This window comes from Leiobunum rupestre, chromosome 2 (assembly GCF_980474605.1).
Source record: "Leiobunum rupestre chromosome 2, qqLeiRupe1.1.hap1, whole genome shotgun sequence".
Lineage (NCBI taxonomy): Eukaryota > Metazoa > Arthropoda > Arachnida > Opiliones > Sclerosomatidae > Leiobunum > Leiobunum rupestre.
The window spans coordinates 8,039,883-8,058,459 of NC_143385.1; the positions used below are offsets into that span (position 1 = coordinate 8,039,883).

At 33.4% G+C, this 18,577-nt stretch overlaps 1 protein-coding gene across 4 annotated transcripts; it reads right to left on the bottom strand.

Annotated features, from left to right (window-relative positions):
- Nucleotides 1-1,593: 1,593 nt before the first annotated feature.
- On the bottom strand, nt 1,594-15,270 carry Ankle2 (ankyrin repeat and LEM domain-containing protein 2). 4 transcript variants are annotated; one of them, XM_090165354.1, is made up of 12 exons: nt 15,204-15,270; nt 13,573-13,699; nt 12,209-12,406; nt 10,628-10,773; nt 8,956-9,144; nt 8,600-8,783; nt 8,342-8,514; nt 7,902-8,041; nt 7,703-7,841; nt 5,181-6,124; nt 3,381-3,512; nt 1,594-1,907 (listed from the first exon to the last, which is right to left on the bottom strand). In XM_090165354.1, the coding sequence occupies exons 2-12, from the start codon at nt 13,655-13,657 to the stop codon at nt 1,709-1,711; spliced, it is 2,529 nt and encodes an 842-aa protein (XP_090021480.1). In that variant the 5' UTR covers nt 13,658-13,699; nt 15,204-15,270; the 3' UTR covers nt 1,594-1,708. The 4 variants fall into 4 exon arrangements, with proteins under 4 accessions (XP_090021480.1, XP_090021478.1, XP_090021479.1 ...); XM_090165352.1 differs by having other exon boundaries at nt 10,628-10,779; XM_090165353.1 differs by lacking the exon at nt 15,204-15,270 and adding an exon at nt 14,951-14,969 and having other exon boundaries at nt 10,628-10,779.
- Nucleotides 15,271-18,577: the final 3,307 nt, after the last annotated feature.

Here is an 18,577-nt window from a genome sequence, read left to right on the forward strand (position 1 = left end):
TTTTTTTGAAATTTTCGATTTTTCAACATTTGCATTGAACTCTTTTACAGTAGCTCCTTAGGGGGTAGACCTTATCGTTCTATTTATGAAAAGCGTAAACTCAAAATTTAATCATGTTTTAAGCTATGCATCGACTGAGAGATAGAAAAGCCTCCCTTAAATTTCATTTTAGAGCAATTATTATTTCTATCGTAACGGAATTTTTAAAATTTTCCATTTTTTTCACTTTTTCATAAGACTTAATATTAAGAGTTCATTATTGAAATGGAAATAAACATTTAATTTACAAAAAGGGTTGTTTACAAAATATTTTTGGTTTGAATTGTAAAAAATTTGGCAAAAATAATATTAAAAACGTTAATGTATTTTATGTTATACGTTTAATCCTAATTTAGGAAAAGTGCTTTGACTTTTTTGATACATTTGTCAGAAAAGTAATAATGCCTCCCCCTATGTGTTGTTGGACGTGTAACCTCGCAGAGTATTTCCTTTTCCGGAATCCAATGTTCATCTTTTCTATTTGGCCAGTTATAAGAACTTGAAATTCCGTGGGGATGAATGAAACTGATAAGCCATTCCCTACATTCTTCATCTGATTCCACAATAACACCAAAATATAGTTTATTGTCCAAAGTGGCAGCGACATATTTTGTAACCAACCCTTTTTGTAAATTAAATGTTTATTTCCATTTCAATAATGAACTCTTAATATTAAGTCTTATGAAAAACTGAAAAAAATGGAAAATTTTAAAAATTCCGTTACGATAGAAATAATAATTTCTCTAAAATGAAATTTAAGGGAGGCTTTTCTATCCCTCAGTCGATGCATAGCTTAAAATATGATTAAATTTCGAGTTTACGCTTTTTATAAATAGAACGATAAGGTCTACCCCCTAAGGAGCTACTGTATCGAGCAACAACGTTGATCGATTTCGTATGGAATGACCCGGCCATACCCAAATTTAACCAGCTTTTGTTTTTTTTAATAAAAAAGAATTTGAAAAATATCATAAGGACCCTTAGAATCTTCGATTTTCTGATGTTAATTTACCTAGAGAAATGTTCAATTTTAATTGTCAAAAACGTTTTTTGTTGCCCTGGCAAAACTAAAGCCCATAGAAATATTTCCCTTATAGGTTTTTTCAAGTTACATGAAAGTCTACCTAACTCCAGAGTTTAAACAAAAATGCTGAATTACACCTCGGGTAGTCTCCTTGTGAGTGAAAAACACAGAACCACTCCTTGTCAACAGTAATAGTAAGTGTAGGGAGCTGTTAGCTCGCATGCCATTAAGGGCTTGCCACCATCCTTCTATTATATATTAACCCAGTCACCTGAATTAATTGCATAAAAGTTGCTATTGAACAGAATAATAAGTTTATTCATTTTATGTATTTTTATGAAATTCAGGAATTTGTTTCTATATTTGAAATAAACAATTGCGTGAAATCCACAAGGATAGGGTGAACACTACTGTTCAAGCGGTGGAATAATCGAAACCTGGTACTTTTCACCACAAAAACTTAATAGATTGTCATAACACTGCCATGTTAAGTTTAGATTACCATTGCAGGTTTAATTTAAATACAAAAATATTAAAAATTAACTTTTATTTTGACTAAATATCACTTAAAAGGTACAAATATACAATAATACACCATATACAGTTAAAATTATCATAAAAATGTTTAAAAAAAAGGCTAAAAATTTAAAAAGTGTCAGGAGAAAACCTAAGAACCCTTTCTTCCAACTTGATTGCCCTTGCATTTGGTGGCGTACTGAATCCATATTTTGGCATTTTGAACCTCAACAGTGGAGAGGAACTGTCATCAGTATTAGAGTAAAATTTTGATGGTGCTGAAGTTGGCTGAATAGTCCTAATTTTCATCAATGAAGGAGTCTCCCACCTATTTAAAAAAAATGGTTGTGCCTTAATGTATTGACTAATCACTTTAAATGTGAATTCTGAAATAGGCAAACATTTTTTGCAAACCAAGTTGCTGTGTTTGAAAATGGAGATAAAACTTCCGGTGTACTGGCATGATTAAAACCACACCACTGGCGGTCTATCAACTCCAGCCGACACCCTACCTACGTAGGTTGAGAGTCATACCCTTCAGAAAGAGTGTCTAAAGGGGAACGACAGGCACACAGCGGTCCGCATAACCCAGCACAGCTGGCATCGGAGATCCCGCTGGACTCAAAGGCCAGGAAATGGGACCACTGTGCCTAATACGGAGTACCCGCCGCCCCACAGCAGGCAACTCAATCCTCCGAGGCAGCCAGTTTGGCTTAGAAATTTATTTAAATCTAATAATTAGGGATGCACCGATAAATCAGCCTATTTTTCTAATTTTATTGTGTTAAATAATAACAAAAAAAAAGATAGTAATATTAATAACAAGTGTATTTATATTAACCATTGAATAACGTAAAAAAAATAGAGAGAGACCCGAAATATAAAAAGTGGGGAAGAGTGTAAGGGCCGCTAGATGGCGTTAGGGGCATAGCTGGGAGTGAGCCAAGTAAAGGGCTATATAAGCCCTAGACGATGAATAGGAGCAGAGACAAGGCAGGAGTAGAGGTATTTAGGGCTCTCACTCTAGCAGTATAACAAGCGACTTAATAAATGAAATAGTTGACTTACAATAACCTGAGTATTTAATCTTGAGCGTTACAAGCTGATATTGACCGATACCAAAATAAAAAAAATATTTTAGAAAAACACTTAAAAATAATAAAATTCTCGATTAACTAATGATAATATTTTAATTAATTGGCTCGCCATGGACGCCAGACTTCAGAAGCTAGATCATACCTTTTTTAGACAGGGGGTTACGAGTGCAAACAAAGATATCGGATTTGTGATAGAAAATATGTCTCATGTAAAATGAAAATAAACATTCGGATGTGCTCCTTCAAACTTTTTTTAATGAAAAATTAGAATAAAATGGTATGACAGTGTACTGAACCATCTTTTATCATATACACTACTGTTATGATAGATAACTTTGTTAATATCGGCCGATATTACGGCTGAACCCATATCAGTGCATCCATATTAATAAATTTGATATTAATTCTCTTGATTGAACAAAAAAATTCAAATATCAATATTACTCGCCCTTGGACATATTTTGTGGTAATAAACATTTTTAGAAAAATTCAGATTAATCTCAAACTTTTCGTGTAGCGTGTAAAAGGCATAACTTTAAAACTGTGGTGACCAATAAAGTTTGGCAGAAATTGGGCCTATAGTTGCTTCTTGACATACCGAAGTATGGAATCAAAGTATTGTGTAATGCCACTTAAATGGCTACTGGGTATTCACTATACCAATATGAAAGCAAAAATATCATAGTAGAAAAATTAATACTTACATTTTGTGAACTTCTTTTGGATAACATCTGACACAATGCATCCATAAAGTCACATATGGGTAAAGAGCTGGGTCAATTACAACTTCTGATATGGCATTAAGGACATCTATGTCTGCTTTGGAAGGCTGTAACCTAAAATGTCAAAACATATTTTTTAGTTGAACCTGCAATGCAGTTTGATAGATTTTTTGGTGGTTTGACAATGTTTTATATTTTGGGCAGTTTTTAGTGTTCCTAAAAAGCCACTTTTTGGTAGAAAAGTCCAGACTAGTGGTGGAAAGTTGCACTAAAAGATAAAACTAATTATTTTGAAGTTTTTAATAATTTTTTCAATATTACTTATTAGTTTAACATAGAGTAATGGCAGTGTGACGTCAAAGCATGTCACCCATGCTTTTCCCTATCAATAAAAAAATCGCGACGAAAATGGCGACCATGGCCAAAGCTACGGAGTGCCATTACTCTATTGAACAATGTTAGTATTAATATTTTACAAAGAATAAAAGACTAATCAGAATATGACTCCCTGTAGTAAAAAAAATTATTGGCAACTTTTGGCCAAATTAGACACTAAATTATCTTTTGTCCTGGTCGGAATTTCCTACCTAATCTTTCCACTTCGGAACACTGTACATTTTGGGTGGTTCTTTAAATTTTTTTAATTCTTTAAATATAATTTTTTTCATATTAATATTAATCTAGTCTAAAACCTAAGACCTAAGTCATCGAGCGACATTTTAAAGCCATTAATTCAGGTAGCCAGGTAACAATACATAGTTAGCTGATGGCACGCCCTTCATGCCACGCGAGCCAACAGCTCAAAATACTAATTAACTATTAACTTGCAACTCAACAAGTTTTTATGGAAATGGGAAACTGAAGAGGTTGTGGGAAAACCCCTATAACCAGCGGGTAGAGAACTTTCAAACTCAACGCAGGAGTTGGTTCCGAGTTTTCACCCAGTGACACAAGCCGGCTCCTCTTGCTAGTGAGAGGTGAAAGTGCTAACCACTACGCCACCCCAAGTTAGCTATTGGGAATTTTATGAAATATTGGGCAATTTCGGAATTTGTTTTTTTTTGTAAATTTGGTTAGTTTTGGAACTTTTTCATACTGGGTAATGCAGACTTAAAATATTTTAATACTTCTACATCTTATTCGACCAGTTTTATACTACCCAAAGACTGGGAGTCCGTATTCCAAAAATGCATCAAAATTCACACTGATTGGCACCAAAATCTAATTCTCTTGGCCACATAGGTTTGAGTTTCCAAGTATTTTAAAAATTAACACCGGTTATTGTGTCACGCAGATTTGGCACAAAAAATGTTTTTCAGGTCTAGTATATAGCTTCACTTGCAAATATTTTGGAAAAATAAAACAATAAAGCCCATAGGCCTTCCTAATGAGGTTTACTGACCAAAGTTCTACATTATTTCCTATTTAAGCGTAGTATCCCCGAAATTGTTGCTCTTTTTAAATTGTTTTATGTAATTGTTATTCTGAAGTTAAAGATGGTTCTGGTCAATTCTGCTATAGCTATCATTTCAGCAGCCATGTTCAGTGGTGTAGTTAGAAATCATTCAAGGGAGGGTTTCAACCTATGTAAAATACCTGAGAGGGGTCTAGAAGGGGTGAAATTTTAGTACAGCCAAAGTTACACCCAAGAGGGGGGGGGGGTTACGCCACTGGCCAAATTAATTTCTAGAAATACAATTCAAACTTAACTAAAGTTTCAATTGCAAGTTCATCACCAGCATAGAAGAAATGCATATATTCAAAAAATTTTATGTAACATACCCTTTCACAAAGACTTCAACACCTTCGTCTGGCATTTCCATTGGTGAACTACTTCTGCTACTTGGGGGCGTATGAAATTCTTCATCACCTGAATTGTCATCAGTTTCTTTAGAAGATTCACTAGTGTCTGAAAATCCTTGGTTGATATGGTCACGTTTAAGACCATTTCTGTTCCAAGAACAAGAACACCCATGAGTCTTTATGGGCTCATGATTTTCTAATATAATTCTTAAGTTCTTCAAAATGCAATGTAAATGTTCTTGGTAGAAGATTTTGTTGCTGCTTAGAGAAACCCTTGACCTCATTTTAAAAGTTTTACTTGGGCTGTGACTTTGAAATCCATATTCTTCTTCAGATGAATTAAGGTCTTGCATTAAATTTTCTTCACATTTATTGCAAATTATCTTCTGCTCTGGTACAGTTAAATTTTCTCTTAAAATGGTACAAGCACACTGTGCTATATATTTGTGAATTGTTGAGAGGGCTTCATTATCCCTTAAGGCACTATTTAACAAGATATCAAGAGTTATTGAAACATCATCTAACAGGTCTTCAAATTTGGGCTGTAATAATTCATCATTAATAACCAAATCTACCAAATAAACAGCCAACCTATCTCCAATGCCACTGTTGTTAACTATATTTCTAATGTTATTTAATTCAGATTGCTCAGTTAGTTCAACATCACTACGTTTCCGTTTCATTCCAACTTGGGCATCAGCACTACCACTAAAAAGTCTTGTTGCGATTCCAGCAAATGGATTTTTTAAATATGATTTATTCTCCGTTGACAAAGGTGTATCAAGGTCACTTAATAAGTTTTTCTTTAGGCTTTCTGCTGATTGTGGTGCTGAATGCAAGTGAAACTGTTCCAGGCGACAGCATATTAAAGACATTGGACTTAAAGAATTCTCAGCCTGAGAAATATGCGATACTTCTTTTTCCTAAAAGGGGTTAATAAACATAACATTTATGAACAGTAATTAATAACGCTTTCGAAATAATTTTCTTTTCAAATATTTTGTGAATTAACTAGTTTTTTATGTTAGAATTATGTGTTGTATATGATAGTAGGTATATGACAAGTTTAAAAAGGCAACACAAGTGGTTGACAGGAAAAATTAGAGATAATCACAAAATGTTTCTCATAAGTGGCCCCAAAAACCTATTACCCTTTCTCCCTTTTATTCTTGTCCTTCTACCTCAAAAAAGGATAGAAACTGGGTGACTTTGGAAAATCCCATTCCAGAAATCTTCCAATAATAACTTTTCCTGCCACCAGCTGCCAGACAACTTACGTTGCCCTTTAAACTTATCCTCACCTGCACCTATACCAATAATATGATAACCTATAGGATGCAATCTAGATGTCTCAAGCATTTAACCTTAGACCAAGAAACACAGGGACGTCGCACGGTAGATATTTTGCGCCCGAAGCTTCGTTGCGGCTGCTTATTTCCTATTTATATCGCGCTGTGTCGCTAGTAGCAAAGGTGAGTCAATTTTTATTGGCTATTTGAGTCACATGCACAGCCCTACAATCTGTCAGTACGTAACCTGCAACAGCATGGCTCCAAAAAACGAAATTTTTGGTATGTTTTTAATATTTGTGTCCCTAAAATATTAAAAAAATATAAATAATTTAAAAATATGTAACTCTTAGCTGACTAATATTTTTCAAGTTCTTTAAAAAACGTTATTTTTATCTCTCATGGATGGCACCTATTGACTATCTGTATCACCTAACCCCCCTCTCCCTACCGCAGCCGCAACAAAGCCCCGCCAAAAAATAAAGTGTTGGGTATGCTATGAGCGAGACATCCCTGTGTTTCTTGGTCTAAGATTTAACTATTAGTTTATAGCAAATTCGTGCAATAATCATCACTATTTAATTTTTTTGTTGGTCTAGCTGTCGCTATTCAAAGACAAATAAAAAAATCCTGATAATATCAATCAGTGCATACAAAAATATAATTTTGTCCTTAAAACGATAATTTTAAATTTTTTGAGTTAATATTTCCAGTCAGTCATTGTAATTAATTAAGCAGGGAGCCAAAGTTAGGCGCTTCTAAACCTAAGCCTAGGTGCCTATTCCATAGTTTATCTGCAAAGTATCTCTGTCAATGTTTAATTTAAAGTCTCATTGTCAATGTATGTTATGTCTCAAAGAGGTCTCAGAAATATGCCAAAATGTGAAATTAATTAAACAAAGAGCGCGGATGTCATTCTTTTAACTGATTTTCTCATATTCTCTAGAGTTTAGATGAAACTAGTGTTGGCCGATATCATAATTATAACGATACAGATTTTAAGAATTTACCGATGCTGAATTGCTGATATCTAACTGCTTTTTACCAATACCCATATTATCTGCTTTGTTTTTGAAAATATTGGGGGAAAAAAATCGGAAAATATCGGTATCAGCACTATCGGGTAAAATCGGTAATTTAGACGCGAACTGATAAATTGGCTAAATCACAATATTGTTAAACGATATTATATCGGTTTCGCCCATCACTAACCTCTTCCCATTTCATTCTATGAATAAATGCCAGATGCCTTTCAAGCATCTTTAATCCACTAGAAGTTGACAAATCACACCAAGCATCCATAAAAGGCCAATATTCTGTCCAAGATACTTTAAACTCTTTGGCTAGTTTCCTTAATTGATGAAAAATATTAATATAGTTATATTCTGAAAACAAAATTGAAGAAATGTACCTTCCAAGTCTTTCTAAGCCTTTGTCTGAATCTTTTAACCTGAAGGAATTTTCAAATGATAAATTTCCAGACTTGGACACCAAATTTGGGCTACCTATATGAAGGGGAGAAGTCTTCCATTGCTTATAAAAAGCCTTTACCTAAAGAATAAAGGCAATCTACAATTAATTAAATGAATAGAAGCTGTCCAAAACTGTGTTGCCAAAGCTAAAAATCTATTTGGTTCAGTTATACACAATTGGGAAACATACATTGCGCAATATAATATACTAACTGGGTATCCCATCATTTTCAAAGCTATTTAAAGAACAGTGTCTAAAATTGTATGAGTATTGTACCTACCCATAATCATAATTCTTTCGCATACTAATGCTGAATTAGACGCTGAGGATACTTAAAAGATTGAATTAAGCAAATATCTTATGACATTTGGTACTCACAATATTTAAAGGCATTGGACCAGCTTTTGCTTTCACATTGAGAAGTGGTTTTTTCGGATCCATAAGTTCTTTGCATTCAACTGCCAAATTAGGATTGTCAAACGAATATGGTTGACCAATAATTGGTGGAATTGCATTTCCTTCGGATCGTAAAACCGGTATAAAATACAGAGCTAAAAATTAAGAAAAAATAACTTTATAACAACAAATAAAGAATAGTTTCCCTGACATTATACACATGAGTATTTAAATTAGTACCTTCAAAATGCTTTTCTAACAATTTTTTTGTCTCGTAATCTCCCACTCTTTCACAAACACACTCCTTGGCAGTTCTTCCATTTTTATTGACCCTACTGCGATCACATGATGGATGTGCCAGTAAAACTTCTACCACCTTTAAACATCCAAATTTGGAAGCAAAGTGTAAAGGCGTTTCACACATCTGTAGATAATAAAATATAGCATTAACAATAATAATGAAATAACTAGTGGCATTCTTCAATAATGACCATTGACTTATTCCAATTATCATATTTAAAAAAATTTCTTTAAAAAGCCCATATTTTTGTGATGTAAATATTGGCGTGACATAAAAGATATAATAATAACTTTACCCCTTTTTCTGGCATGTTCAAATACAAATCAACAATATACGCTTTTCTTTGATTAAATATTTCATCTGGATCATCACTAAAAAGGAGCCTCAGAAATTTATCATCTTCTATTGTATTTAAAATTAGTTGGCACATATCAGTTTGCCCTTTCTTAGCCGCAACATGAAGTCCATTATAGCGAAATCCCTCCTGAAATGATGAAAATGGGAATTTAAATTCAACTACTTTTAGTGATATGTGTAACTGCATCAAAATGTAACAGCATTGTTTTAAGTGAGCAATAAGCTAGATACCCTTACCAAAAAATAAGTTGGTTTTTAGTTGGCTTTTAGTTGGTTTACACATTTTAGTTGATATTAAGTTGGTTTTAAGTAGGCTCAAGTTGCCAGCATATTTCAAGAAACTAGTTAAAGGGGTAATAAGTTGGTTTTAAGTAGGTTTTAAGTAGGCTGGAAAATTCTTATTTTTTCTAAGTTGGTAATTAGTTGGTTTTAAGTGGTCGGAAAATTTCATATTATTTTTAAGTTGGTTTTAAGTTGGCTTTAAGTTTGTGCTTGTATCGCGAGAAGGTTTAAAATGTTTTTACGAATATTTTTCTACTAAATAACTACGCTCGTCCAAATATGCAAAGAACGTATTTATATTTCTAAGAACCTACGAGGGTACTTTGTAACGATCCGTCCAAGGGTCGCTCTTTAACAGAATATTTCGGGCACATTTCATGCTTGTGACTAGTGTTGTTCCAGCAGAGGCGTAGCGAGAGAAAATGGCGCCCGGGGTATTTAGCCGCTTTTGCGCCCCCCTTAATATATAGTTTTAAAGGGAGTATGTATATGTATATTTTAGTAGTTGTTAAGTGGTTTAAAGGCCTAGGTTTGCTTCTGTCAGTCCGCCTTTATATTGACTTGCCTGCAGTGCAAATACCCTGGTGGTAGGCCACCCACTAAACATGTTGTTGTCTTTACTAAGTAAGTTTCAAGTTGGCTTTAAGTTGTCTTTATTAAGTAAGTTTTAAGTAGTCTTTATTAAGCAAGTTTCAAGTTGGTTTTAAGTTGGTTTTAAGTTGCCTCCATTAAGCAAAATCAGAGTTGGTTTTAAGTCTACTTCTAGTTGGTTTTAAGTAGGTTTTAAGTTGGTATTTGTCTCAAATACCAACTTAAAACCTACTTAAAACCAAGTTTAAATATTTTTTAGCCAACTTATTTTTTGGTAAGGGCAGAAGGAGTGGCTCAGAGATTTTCATCCAGTGGTACAAGTTATGATTGAACACGGCTACTCTTACTGCAAGGCAAAAGTGCTAACCACTCCGCCACCCCACCTAATATGCCATACCTTTCAATAGTAAAAAATCATATCACATCCTTTTCAAACAGAAAAATGTTTTTTATTGGTTTTTATCTATTGGTCAGTAAAAATCATTTTGTATAAAGGTAACAATAATAAGATATGTTTGGGGCCCTTAATAAAAATAGTATACCATTTCAAAGAAACTAACCTTGCCTAAAAATGGATAGTACTTTAGTATGATACTTTTTAAAGTTTTGCTGTAGTTACCAACAAAACTAATAATTTATGACCACATCGGTCAATGGAATGCTAATAATGCCATATAGCTTTGTTAAATAGGTGCATGCAGGCCAAGACAAATTAGATTAGAAAACACATCACTCACTTGTAAAATTGTGGGAGTATCACCACTGCTAATTAAATAACGTGGATTCGACCACACAACATCAGTAAAGAAATCAATATCTCCTAATTCTATAGCTTTACGTAGTTTCACCGTTTCTTGACTAGTCAGAGATTTATATTGATTGCCTTTTTCTGCAAAAAGGATGCAAAATAATTATTAAAGACCAAGGAAAGTGGTAAACAAGACCATTTGTAGACACCACCAAAACCTTGACAGAAAGGGTAAGAGCATCATGTTAAAAGTTTAAAATTAGTTAATTCCAAAAGCCCTGCTTATTAAAAAAATACTCTTGCTTTTTGAAAATGCCAATATAAAATTTTTTTCCCATTTTCCCCAAAAAGGAATTTAATTTCATATCAAGAATGTATTTTATTATAACTTTGGGATAATAACTATGTAGAGACGATTTTTAGCATTGTTCCAAATTCCCTCGATTGGCCTTCTAAAACTTCAGTCTTCAAATGTGACTGAAGCACACACACCGGTGCAAATGCAACCACAATACCCACGGATCGTCTCGAAATAGTCCTTCTCCCCAACTACAAATAAATACATGGTTGTTGATACCACAACTACTATTCTCTCAGTGTGACAGTTTCAATGTTTAGTTTTAATCCATAGTTGATACTTAAAATTTTCTCTCGTTATTTAGCCACATCTATCTTAATCAAATATGACATTTTTTTTGTCCAAAAACTCAGGGAAATTATTCATACTTATGTGTTGAAATTGTTTGGAAGACTTCAACAACAACTTGCATTTTTAAAACGTGGGGCAAAAGTTACAATATTTGAAAAAACACAAAAATGACAAAAGTAACAAACGCATACATATATAACTCTGCTCTGGCTGAACATGTCACTAACAACCAGCCTGGCCATTATCTTGACATAAAAAATAATGCTTCAAATATTGTAACTCTTGACCATTTTTTATAATTAGATATCCATGAATCGCTAAATATTAAAAAAAACGTAAACATAATTTATGTTCAGTGCTCGAAATGGACTTATTCATGAACTGGAACGTGTTTCCTTTGAAAGATTCCGATTATTATGAAAAACTGGAGCTGTTCAATAACAAATAATCTTTACTAACCAGAACGACATGAGGAAAACTTTTACGAAACGGAAAGGCATTCCGGTCCATTTTGAGCACTGTTAATGTTTAAATAAAGACGGCGGATCAGGCTAGCTTAGCTCTGAAATACGGTGTAAAAAATTATATCATTTTAATATAATTTAATTTAAATTTTCTTCATTTCTTCATTGTATATAACCAGTTTCAGACCTGATGATGCCTCTGGACTAAGTGCGAAACTAGTCGTCCTAGATTTTAATTATGACCATTAATTAATAAATTAATTATTACCAACAAAAGTACTTACTTCAAATATTACCTCATACGTAAGAAGTCATTATCTTAACTAAAAAAAATTAGTTCGAGTTGCAGTGTCAAACACTGATCATTTTCTTTCATGTATTTCTCAAAAAAAAAGCTTACTTTTCAAAATCTAACATCATATAGCCAAATCAAAGCTCCATAATTAAAAATCAATACCTATATTCTGAGCTGCAGTGTCACTGGGGAATGAAAAGAGTGACCTTGATTTATCCGAAGAAATTGGGGTAGACGTCTGAGCGTGTGTTGAAAAAGAAGCAGCCTCTTCCTTGTTAGTGAAAACTTTAAATCTTGCTCCCTTGTTCTTTTTAACTGTTTGCAGTGCCTCTGTTTTCTCAGTGAAGACTAATGATGAATCTAATTAATAAAACCATGGTAAATATTTCAAAACTACTGGGCCAGAAAATGTTATAACTAAAATAACCTTGAATTTAATAGCGTTCTACTTTTAAATGGAAAGGTTAAACCCGATTTCTCTGATATATCCAGGTTTTCTCATGAATATTTCCCTGATTTTTCCAGGTGCACGATAAAATTAAACTAAGATTTAGAGAATCATTTAAGATAAATTGGTTCAATATTATAATATCAAAAAAGAAATGAAGTAAAAAATTTATTGGGAAAATTTAAATTTTAATTCCTTAGGGCAAACTTTCTGAACCCTCATAAATTTCCCAGATTTTTACAAAAATAAATTGTAATTTCCCTGGTTTTCCAGGTCTGTATGAACCCTCTTAAGGTAAAAGCCTGTCAACTGCACAATTAAATGTCATAAGTAGGGATGCACCAATATAGGTACAGCCAATATATCGGCGGTAATATCAGACAATATATTGGCTGATATTAACAAAATTATCGATCATAACAGTAGTATATATGATAAAATCATTGTAAAAGATGGTTCAGTACACTGTCATACCATTTTATTCTAATTTTTCATGAAAAAAAGTTTTTCAAGAGCGTCCGTGGCGCAGCCAATTAAATAAATTATTATCATTAGTTAATCAAGAATTTTCCTATTTTTAAATGTTTTAATGAAAATATTTTTTAATACGAGTATTGGCTAATATCAGCTTCGCTAAAGCCGATATTGTCTGATACTGATATTAGAAAAATAGGCCAATATATCGGTGCATCCCTAGTCATAAGCCATTTTCAAATAATATGAAGATATTTTCTGAACAACCTGGTACCTTTGATAATTTTAAAGAGTTAAATGGGTTTTATTTCAAAGTTATGTGACCTTAAACAAGGTTCAAGCAACCAATAGAAGACCAATTTTCTGGATTTCCCCCAAATTTTTCGCAATGCAAAAATTAAACCACTACCTTAAGATAAGACATCCCTCACAGATTTCCCTGATTTAAATTAAATATTTCCCTAATTTTTTGGTCAAGAATCTTATTTCCACATATTTACACGTTTATATGAACCATATATGTTAACTTTCATATGAATTTTCAGCTTTGGAACCAGGATTTATTTAGCTCTAGCCTCGATTTTGGAAACCACGAAGCTCTTACCACAGTCATACAAATCATCATTAGCAATTTGATTTAAGTTCACTGCATAATATAAAATTTGGTTTTCTGTTTTGGAGTCCTCCATTTTAGTTACGTCTTATGAAATTCCCAAAAGGTGTCAGAGATCCTAATGAGAAATAAAAATATAAAATGTTTGAAGTTTTTTAAAAAAAAATTTCCAAAAGTAAAAAAAGAGACAAATTATGGTAAATATTATATTATTATAATATTTTGCAACTAAAACCAAACACTCAGTTTTCTCAACTAATTAAAATCAGTTTCCACTACTAATCCCAAGAAAAACCCGTTACTACTTCTAATTTCGAACGTCTAGTAACACTGCCGGCCGTAAGATATCGCTATAGGCTTAGGTTAAAGTTTTCGATAGAGCTACATTACCTAAGGTGCGACGGGGAGACCGTATTGGGGGAATACAGTTTTCCATTACACATTACAGGTTATTCATATTCCTAGGTCACTATGCCACTAAAATTCAATATTGGTTTCATCAAAATTTTATTTATGTTCTTGCGGGATTTTACAATCCAAAAACTGTAATCAGGTATTTTATTATTATTATATAACATCACTTGCATACTTTGAAATTTCAATTGGCCAATTCTTGAGTTACGTTGTCGTGACCATAAACTCAATTATACAAAGCGGCACTGTCCCGTATCACAAGTATGAAGACTAAGCTATGTCGGAACTCATTCGTACACACTTCTTTCTAAGACTGGATCACCTAGGCCACTCAAAATTAACTCAATACCTTGAGCCTTTTGCCAGTTTTAAAAACTTCAGAACCCTAGGCGCTTCAGTCAAATACAACTAAAATAAGAAGTTAATAAACCACAGTTATCGAATAGTTACGCTACATTTCCCCTAAAACAGACAAATAGGGTTCAGTTTTGGTTAGTCTTATCTTGAATTAAAAGCGTTCTACGTAGAACGTTTTTAATCCAAGGTCTTATTGTATCATAATTTCTTTCTTAAGCTCATACTGAAAATTTAAAATTATTGCATAGTTTTTAAACCCTGCGAAGTTAACTAATGTATGTCATGTCACTTCAGCCTATGAGAGCTCCTAACAGCTGATTAAATTTCATATAATAATAATAATAATGTCTTTATTTGCCTTGTCAAAAAGGTATTCTCAGTTCAGTTTAAAACTGTTTTACAATGAGGTCCCGTATATACAAAACAATATAAATTACATAAAATGGGCAATCAAATACTATTAACATATTTAGTTATTTCAGTTTTAGAAGAGTTCAGACTAGTAATAATTTTTAGTTTGGTGGGTAATTTATTCCATATTTGTATTCCTAAATATTGTAATTTTTTTAACATTTTACTTTTCACCATGAAACCATACCTGGCGGTTCTCGTCATGTGGTCATGGGATCAAGTGTCATTAAAGATTGTTAAAATATAGTCAGGAAAAATATGATTGTAAGCCTTATACATGCATATAAGTAAATTAAGGTTGTAAGGTTGCTTTTATGTTAGGCAACCTTCATTAATTGCTGTTGTGGCAGAGTCATAAGAGAGCTCCTACAGTACTTAAGCAATCAACAGAAATACTTTCTTAAAATTGGAAAGTACCCCCTAATTAGAACCAGTCTTACTTTTTTTCAAGATGGCAATGTCATGAATTTTGCCTTGTTAGTAGTTCACTAAACTGGTAAAAACAGTTCTTTGAAGGAAATGGAATAAAGTATTTAAAAACAACATTAATATTTGTAAATTGTAAACAGACGAATTTTCCGCGAAGCAGTCGAAATTGCTCCCGCCATACGTCACGTTTCAATTTCAAAACCTGTTCCCTGTATATCGACATCTAGCGTCAGTACAGCCTTGGAAATAACGGTGGTCAGGTGGTCAAAGACCAGTTTATTTATTAAAAATCGACCATATTCCTATTTACGCCAAGCGGTGAAAAGGGGGAAGCTCATCGGGGGACAATGGACCGATTATTGAGTAGTCTCTGATCGTTTGTTTTTACAGTTTTTTCGACTGCTTCCATTACGAATGTTTGTCGTACGATTAAGATAAGTTATTTATTTTATTCTTTTATACTTGCACTTTACTTGGAAAAAATTCTAGAGTAAAATTTGATTTCTATCGTTTTTTCCCTCGAGATATTTCCCCTAAGCCTGGGCATATAATGCATGAAATCGGAGATGGGCGACGCTCAGTGTGAAAACCGAAAGAGCGAAAAATCGGCCGCTCTCATAACTGTGACTCATAACATATCCATGGACTAAATATACATTTAGAGTACGACTACAACAGGCTTTGTTATCAGAAAAGCTAAAAAATCCCTTTCTTCCCGTGCTAAGAACACTTTTCCCTCATTTCTCCCCCGCGAAATGCCGTTTTCCCTCACTTTTCCCGTATTCCCTCTTAAATTGCATTATTCCCTTTTAGCATTTTGGAAGGTTGAAAAATCCTGGAAAAGGGAAAAAATCCCCGCATGTGGAAGCACTGCTCGTTGAACCCCTCTCGTCCCTCTCGATTCCGCTCTTTTCATTTCCGTGGCGCGCTTCGAAAGGGCGCGAATTTCGAATTTCAATATTTTTTAACCCTTTAATGGTTGAGAAATTAGAAATTCCCTTTGTTTAGGTTTAGTAAAAACAAAGGAAACTCATAATTCGGTAAATTATTAAATGGGTTTTAATTTGGTTCGTGATTAATTTTATCTTGTACAAGCCTGTTCTGTGGCTTATTGTACCTATTTTACTTCTAAATAAATAAATAAATAAATAAAAAAAATAAAAATAAATAAATAAAAATAAATAAATAAATAAAAATAAATAAATAAAAATAAATAAATAAATAAAAATAAATAAATAAATAGGTGAAATATGTAATTTTTCGCTGAATTTTACGTAAATCTCCTTAACGGGAAAAAAGAGGTGATAATTTTCGAGGCTTTAGTCTTGTGCTATAGCATAAGTAACATAAGAAGGATAAGTATGACAAATAGATTTACAATGAAACTTATGTGGTCTAAAGTACGCGAGACTTCCGCCTAAGCCGACATATCTGGTTTCAGATAGATAGGCGGAATATTTGGCTTCAATGATAAAAAAGCATGTATTTATTATGTTACTTATGGGTATAGTTAGTGAAAAAATTATATTCTTTTTGAATAGCCTGTCATAATTTAAATTAACTTGATTACTAAATAAACTAATAGATAAGTAATAAGCATTTTCATAACTTTCATAATAATCAAGATAAACCCGGTTGGAACGCGCTGATTACTACCTTACTAAACGATTCGCTATGTATCAGATAAAGTACCGAAATCTGCAATTCTCGGGGTGGGTAGGTGTATTTATAAAGACATTACGGTCTATTTCCATAGATAACAATAGCTCCCACAATTGAAATAAGATTACCTGTTTTTCTTTCAGAAATATTAGAAGAATTAATTGTAGGTGATTATGGTAAACATTGGCGGTCATTTCATTTAAAAATATATTTGATAATAAAAAAAAATATTTTTGATGGCTAAGCCAAAACGTGTTACCAAACCCGAAAATATGAAATTAAGTAAGAACGTAAGTAAATATTTTCGCACGTAATTGGAAACTAAGATCTACTGTTCTGAAAATTTTGTCCCGCTATGGTTGTTTTTATTAATGACAGTTTACGACACTATTTAAATTTTTAAGTCGTCGACCAATGTAAGTTTCTTTTCCCATTTTTCGTCTGAAATTTATTTTAAGTGAGCAAGTTCATTCAAAGAATTCACGGATCGTGACGGTTTTTCGGGGTTTCCACGCCTCATTTTCCCGTATCCAGAAAGCGAACAGTTGGTCCATACGGAAAATATTTGTTCAAATACCATCGTTTAATCCTTTATTTTGTCGAGATTATCCCGGCGCCTCGAAATCGGGAGAACACTTGTCCCGGTTTTTTTATCGTTCTTCAACGCCCCCGAAATCTGCCCTAGGACGGGGGCTACGGTAACTCCGTCCCTCCTTTCTTCGGTCCATCGGTATAAAACGCGAAAGCGAGAGACTAGGTTTTCATAACTTCTTCGATTTTCGTCATGGACAGTCTTGAAGAGCTGAGAGGCGAAAATCGATCCTTGAAACGTAAGACGGCCTGCAGAGTTTTGAAGTGAATTTAGAGAATCTTTTAGATCACTATCGGGACCTGTTGTTGCAAGAACGTTTCGTAACAAGGAAATGGAGGACAAACTCGCCAAGTATAAGAAAAAGTGGGAGACGTCCCACAACGCACTATACGTGGCAGTGTCAGGGTGTTGTGGTGGGAAGCGACCCATGACCGAGTAATCGGACAAAGGTCAATTTATTGGCTAAAACGGCCCTTTTCAGGGCCACTCTCATTTTGGTTAAAGATACTTAAATCATGGACTAATTATTGTATACATTAATTAGTCCATGCTTAAAGGCCTAGTTTCCCTTTCAATCTGGAAAAAAGCGAGGGGCTGATTACTCCCCGTAATCGGTGTACAAGCCTGTAGCTTTGACTGCACTAAAATGATTACGTAAGTGAGTACAGATTTCGCACTACCAAAGGCTGTACTCATTTTCATATTTATGTAATCGGTGTACAGATTTTCAGAGAGTGGCTAGCCCCTCGGAAAAAAGGGTTCAGGTGGGTATATGGCAGAGATGGGCAAAAAATCATTTGGCGAATAACGAATAAATTACTAAATAACAAAATATCTGATCATATTTATTCGTCGATTGACAGGGCTAAATATTTTAGGTATAGTTATTTGGCAATTAAACAAATATTTGGTCGTGGTCTTATTTGGTAAATAATTTAAAAAATAATATTTTCGACTATTATCTGGAAAATAATATTTTACGAATATTTCATGAACATTCATTTGGTAAATTGTTTTTTTACAAAATATTTTCAGTCATTTATTTCGCGGAATAAAAAAAATTGAAATATTTTCTTTAATTTAAATAACGAATAAGGATTAAGGAGACCTTTGTTCTTTTTGTTTTAGTTA

Coding starts and splice junctions, on each gene's coding strand:
- Ankle2 (XM_090165352.1), bottom strand. CDS start 13,657: ATGGAGGACTCCAAAACAGAAAACCAAATTTTATATTATGCAGTGAAC. Junction 9,145..10,627: donor ATACTCCCACAATTTTACAA/GTGAGTGATGTG, acceptor TCATCATTTCAG/GAGGGATTTCGCTATAATGG. Junction 8,784..8,955: donor TGAACATGCCAGAAAAAGGG/GTAAAGTTATTA, acceptor TATTATCTACAG/ATGTGTGAAACGCCTTTACA.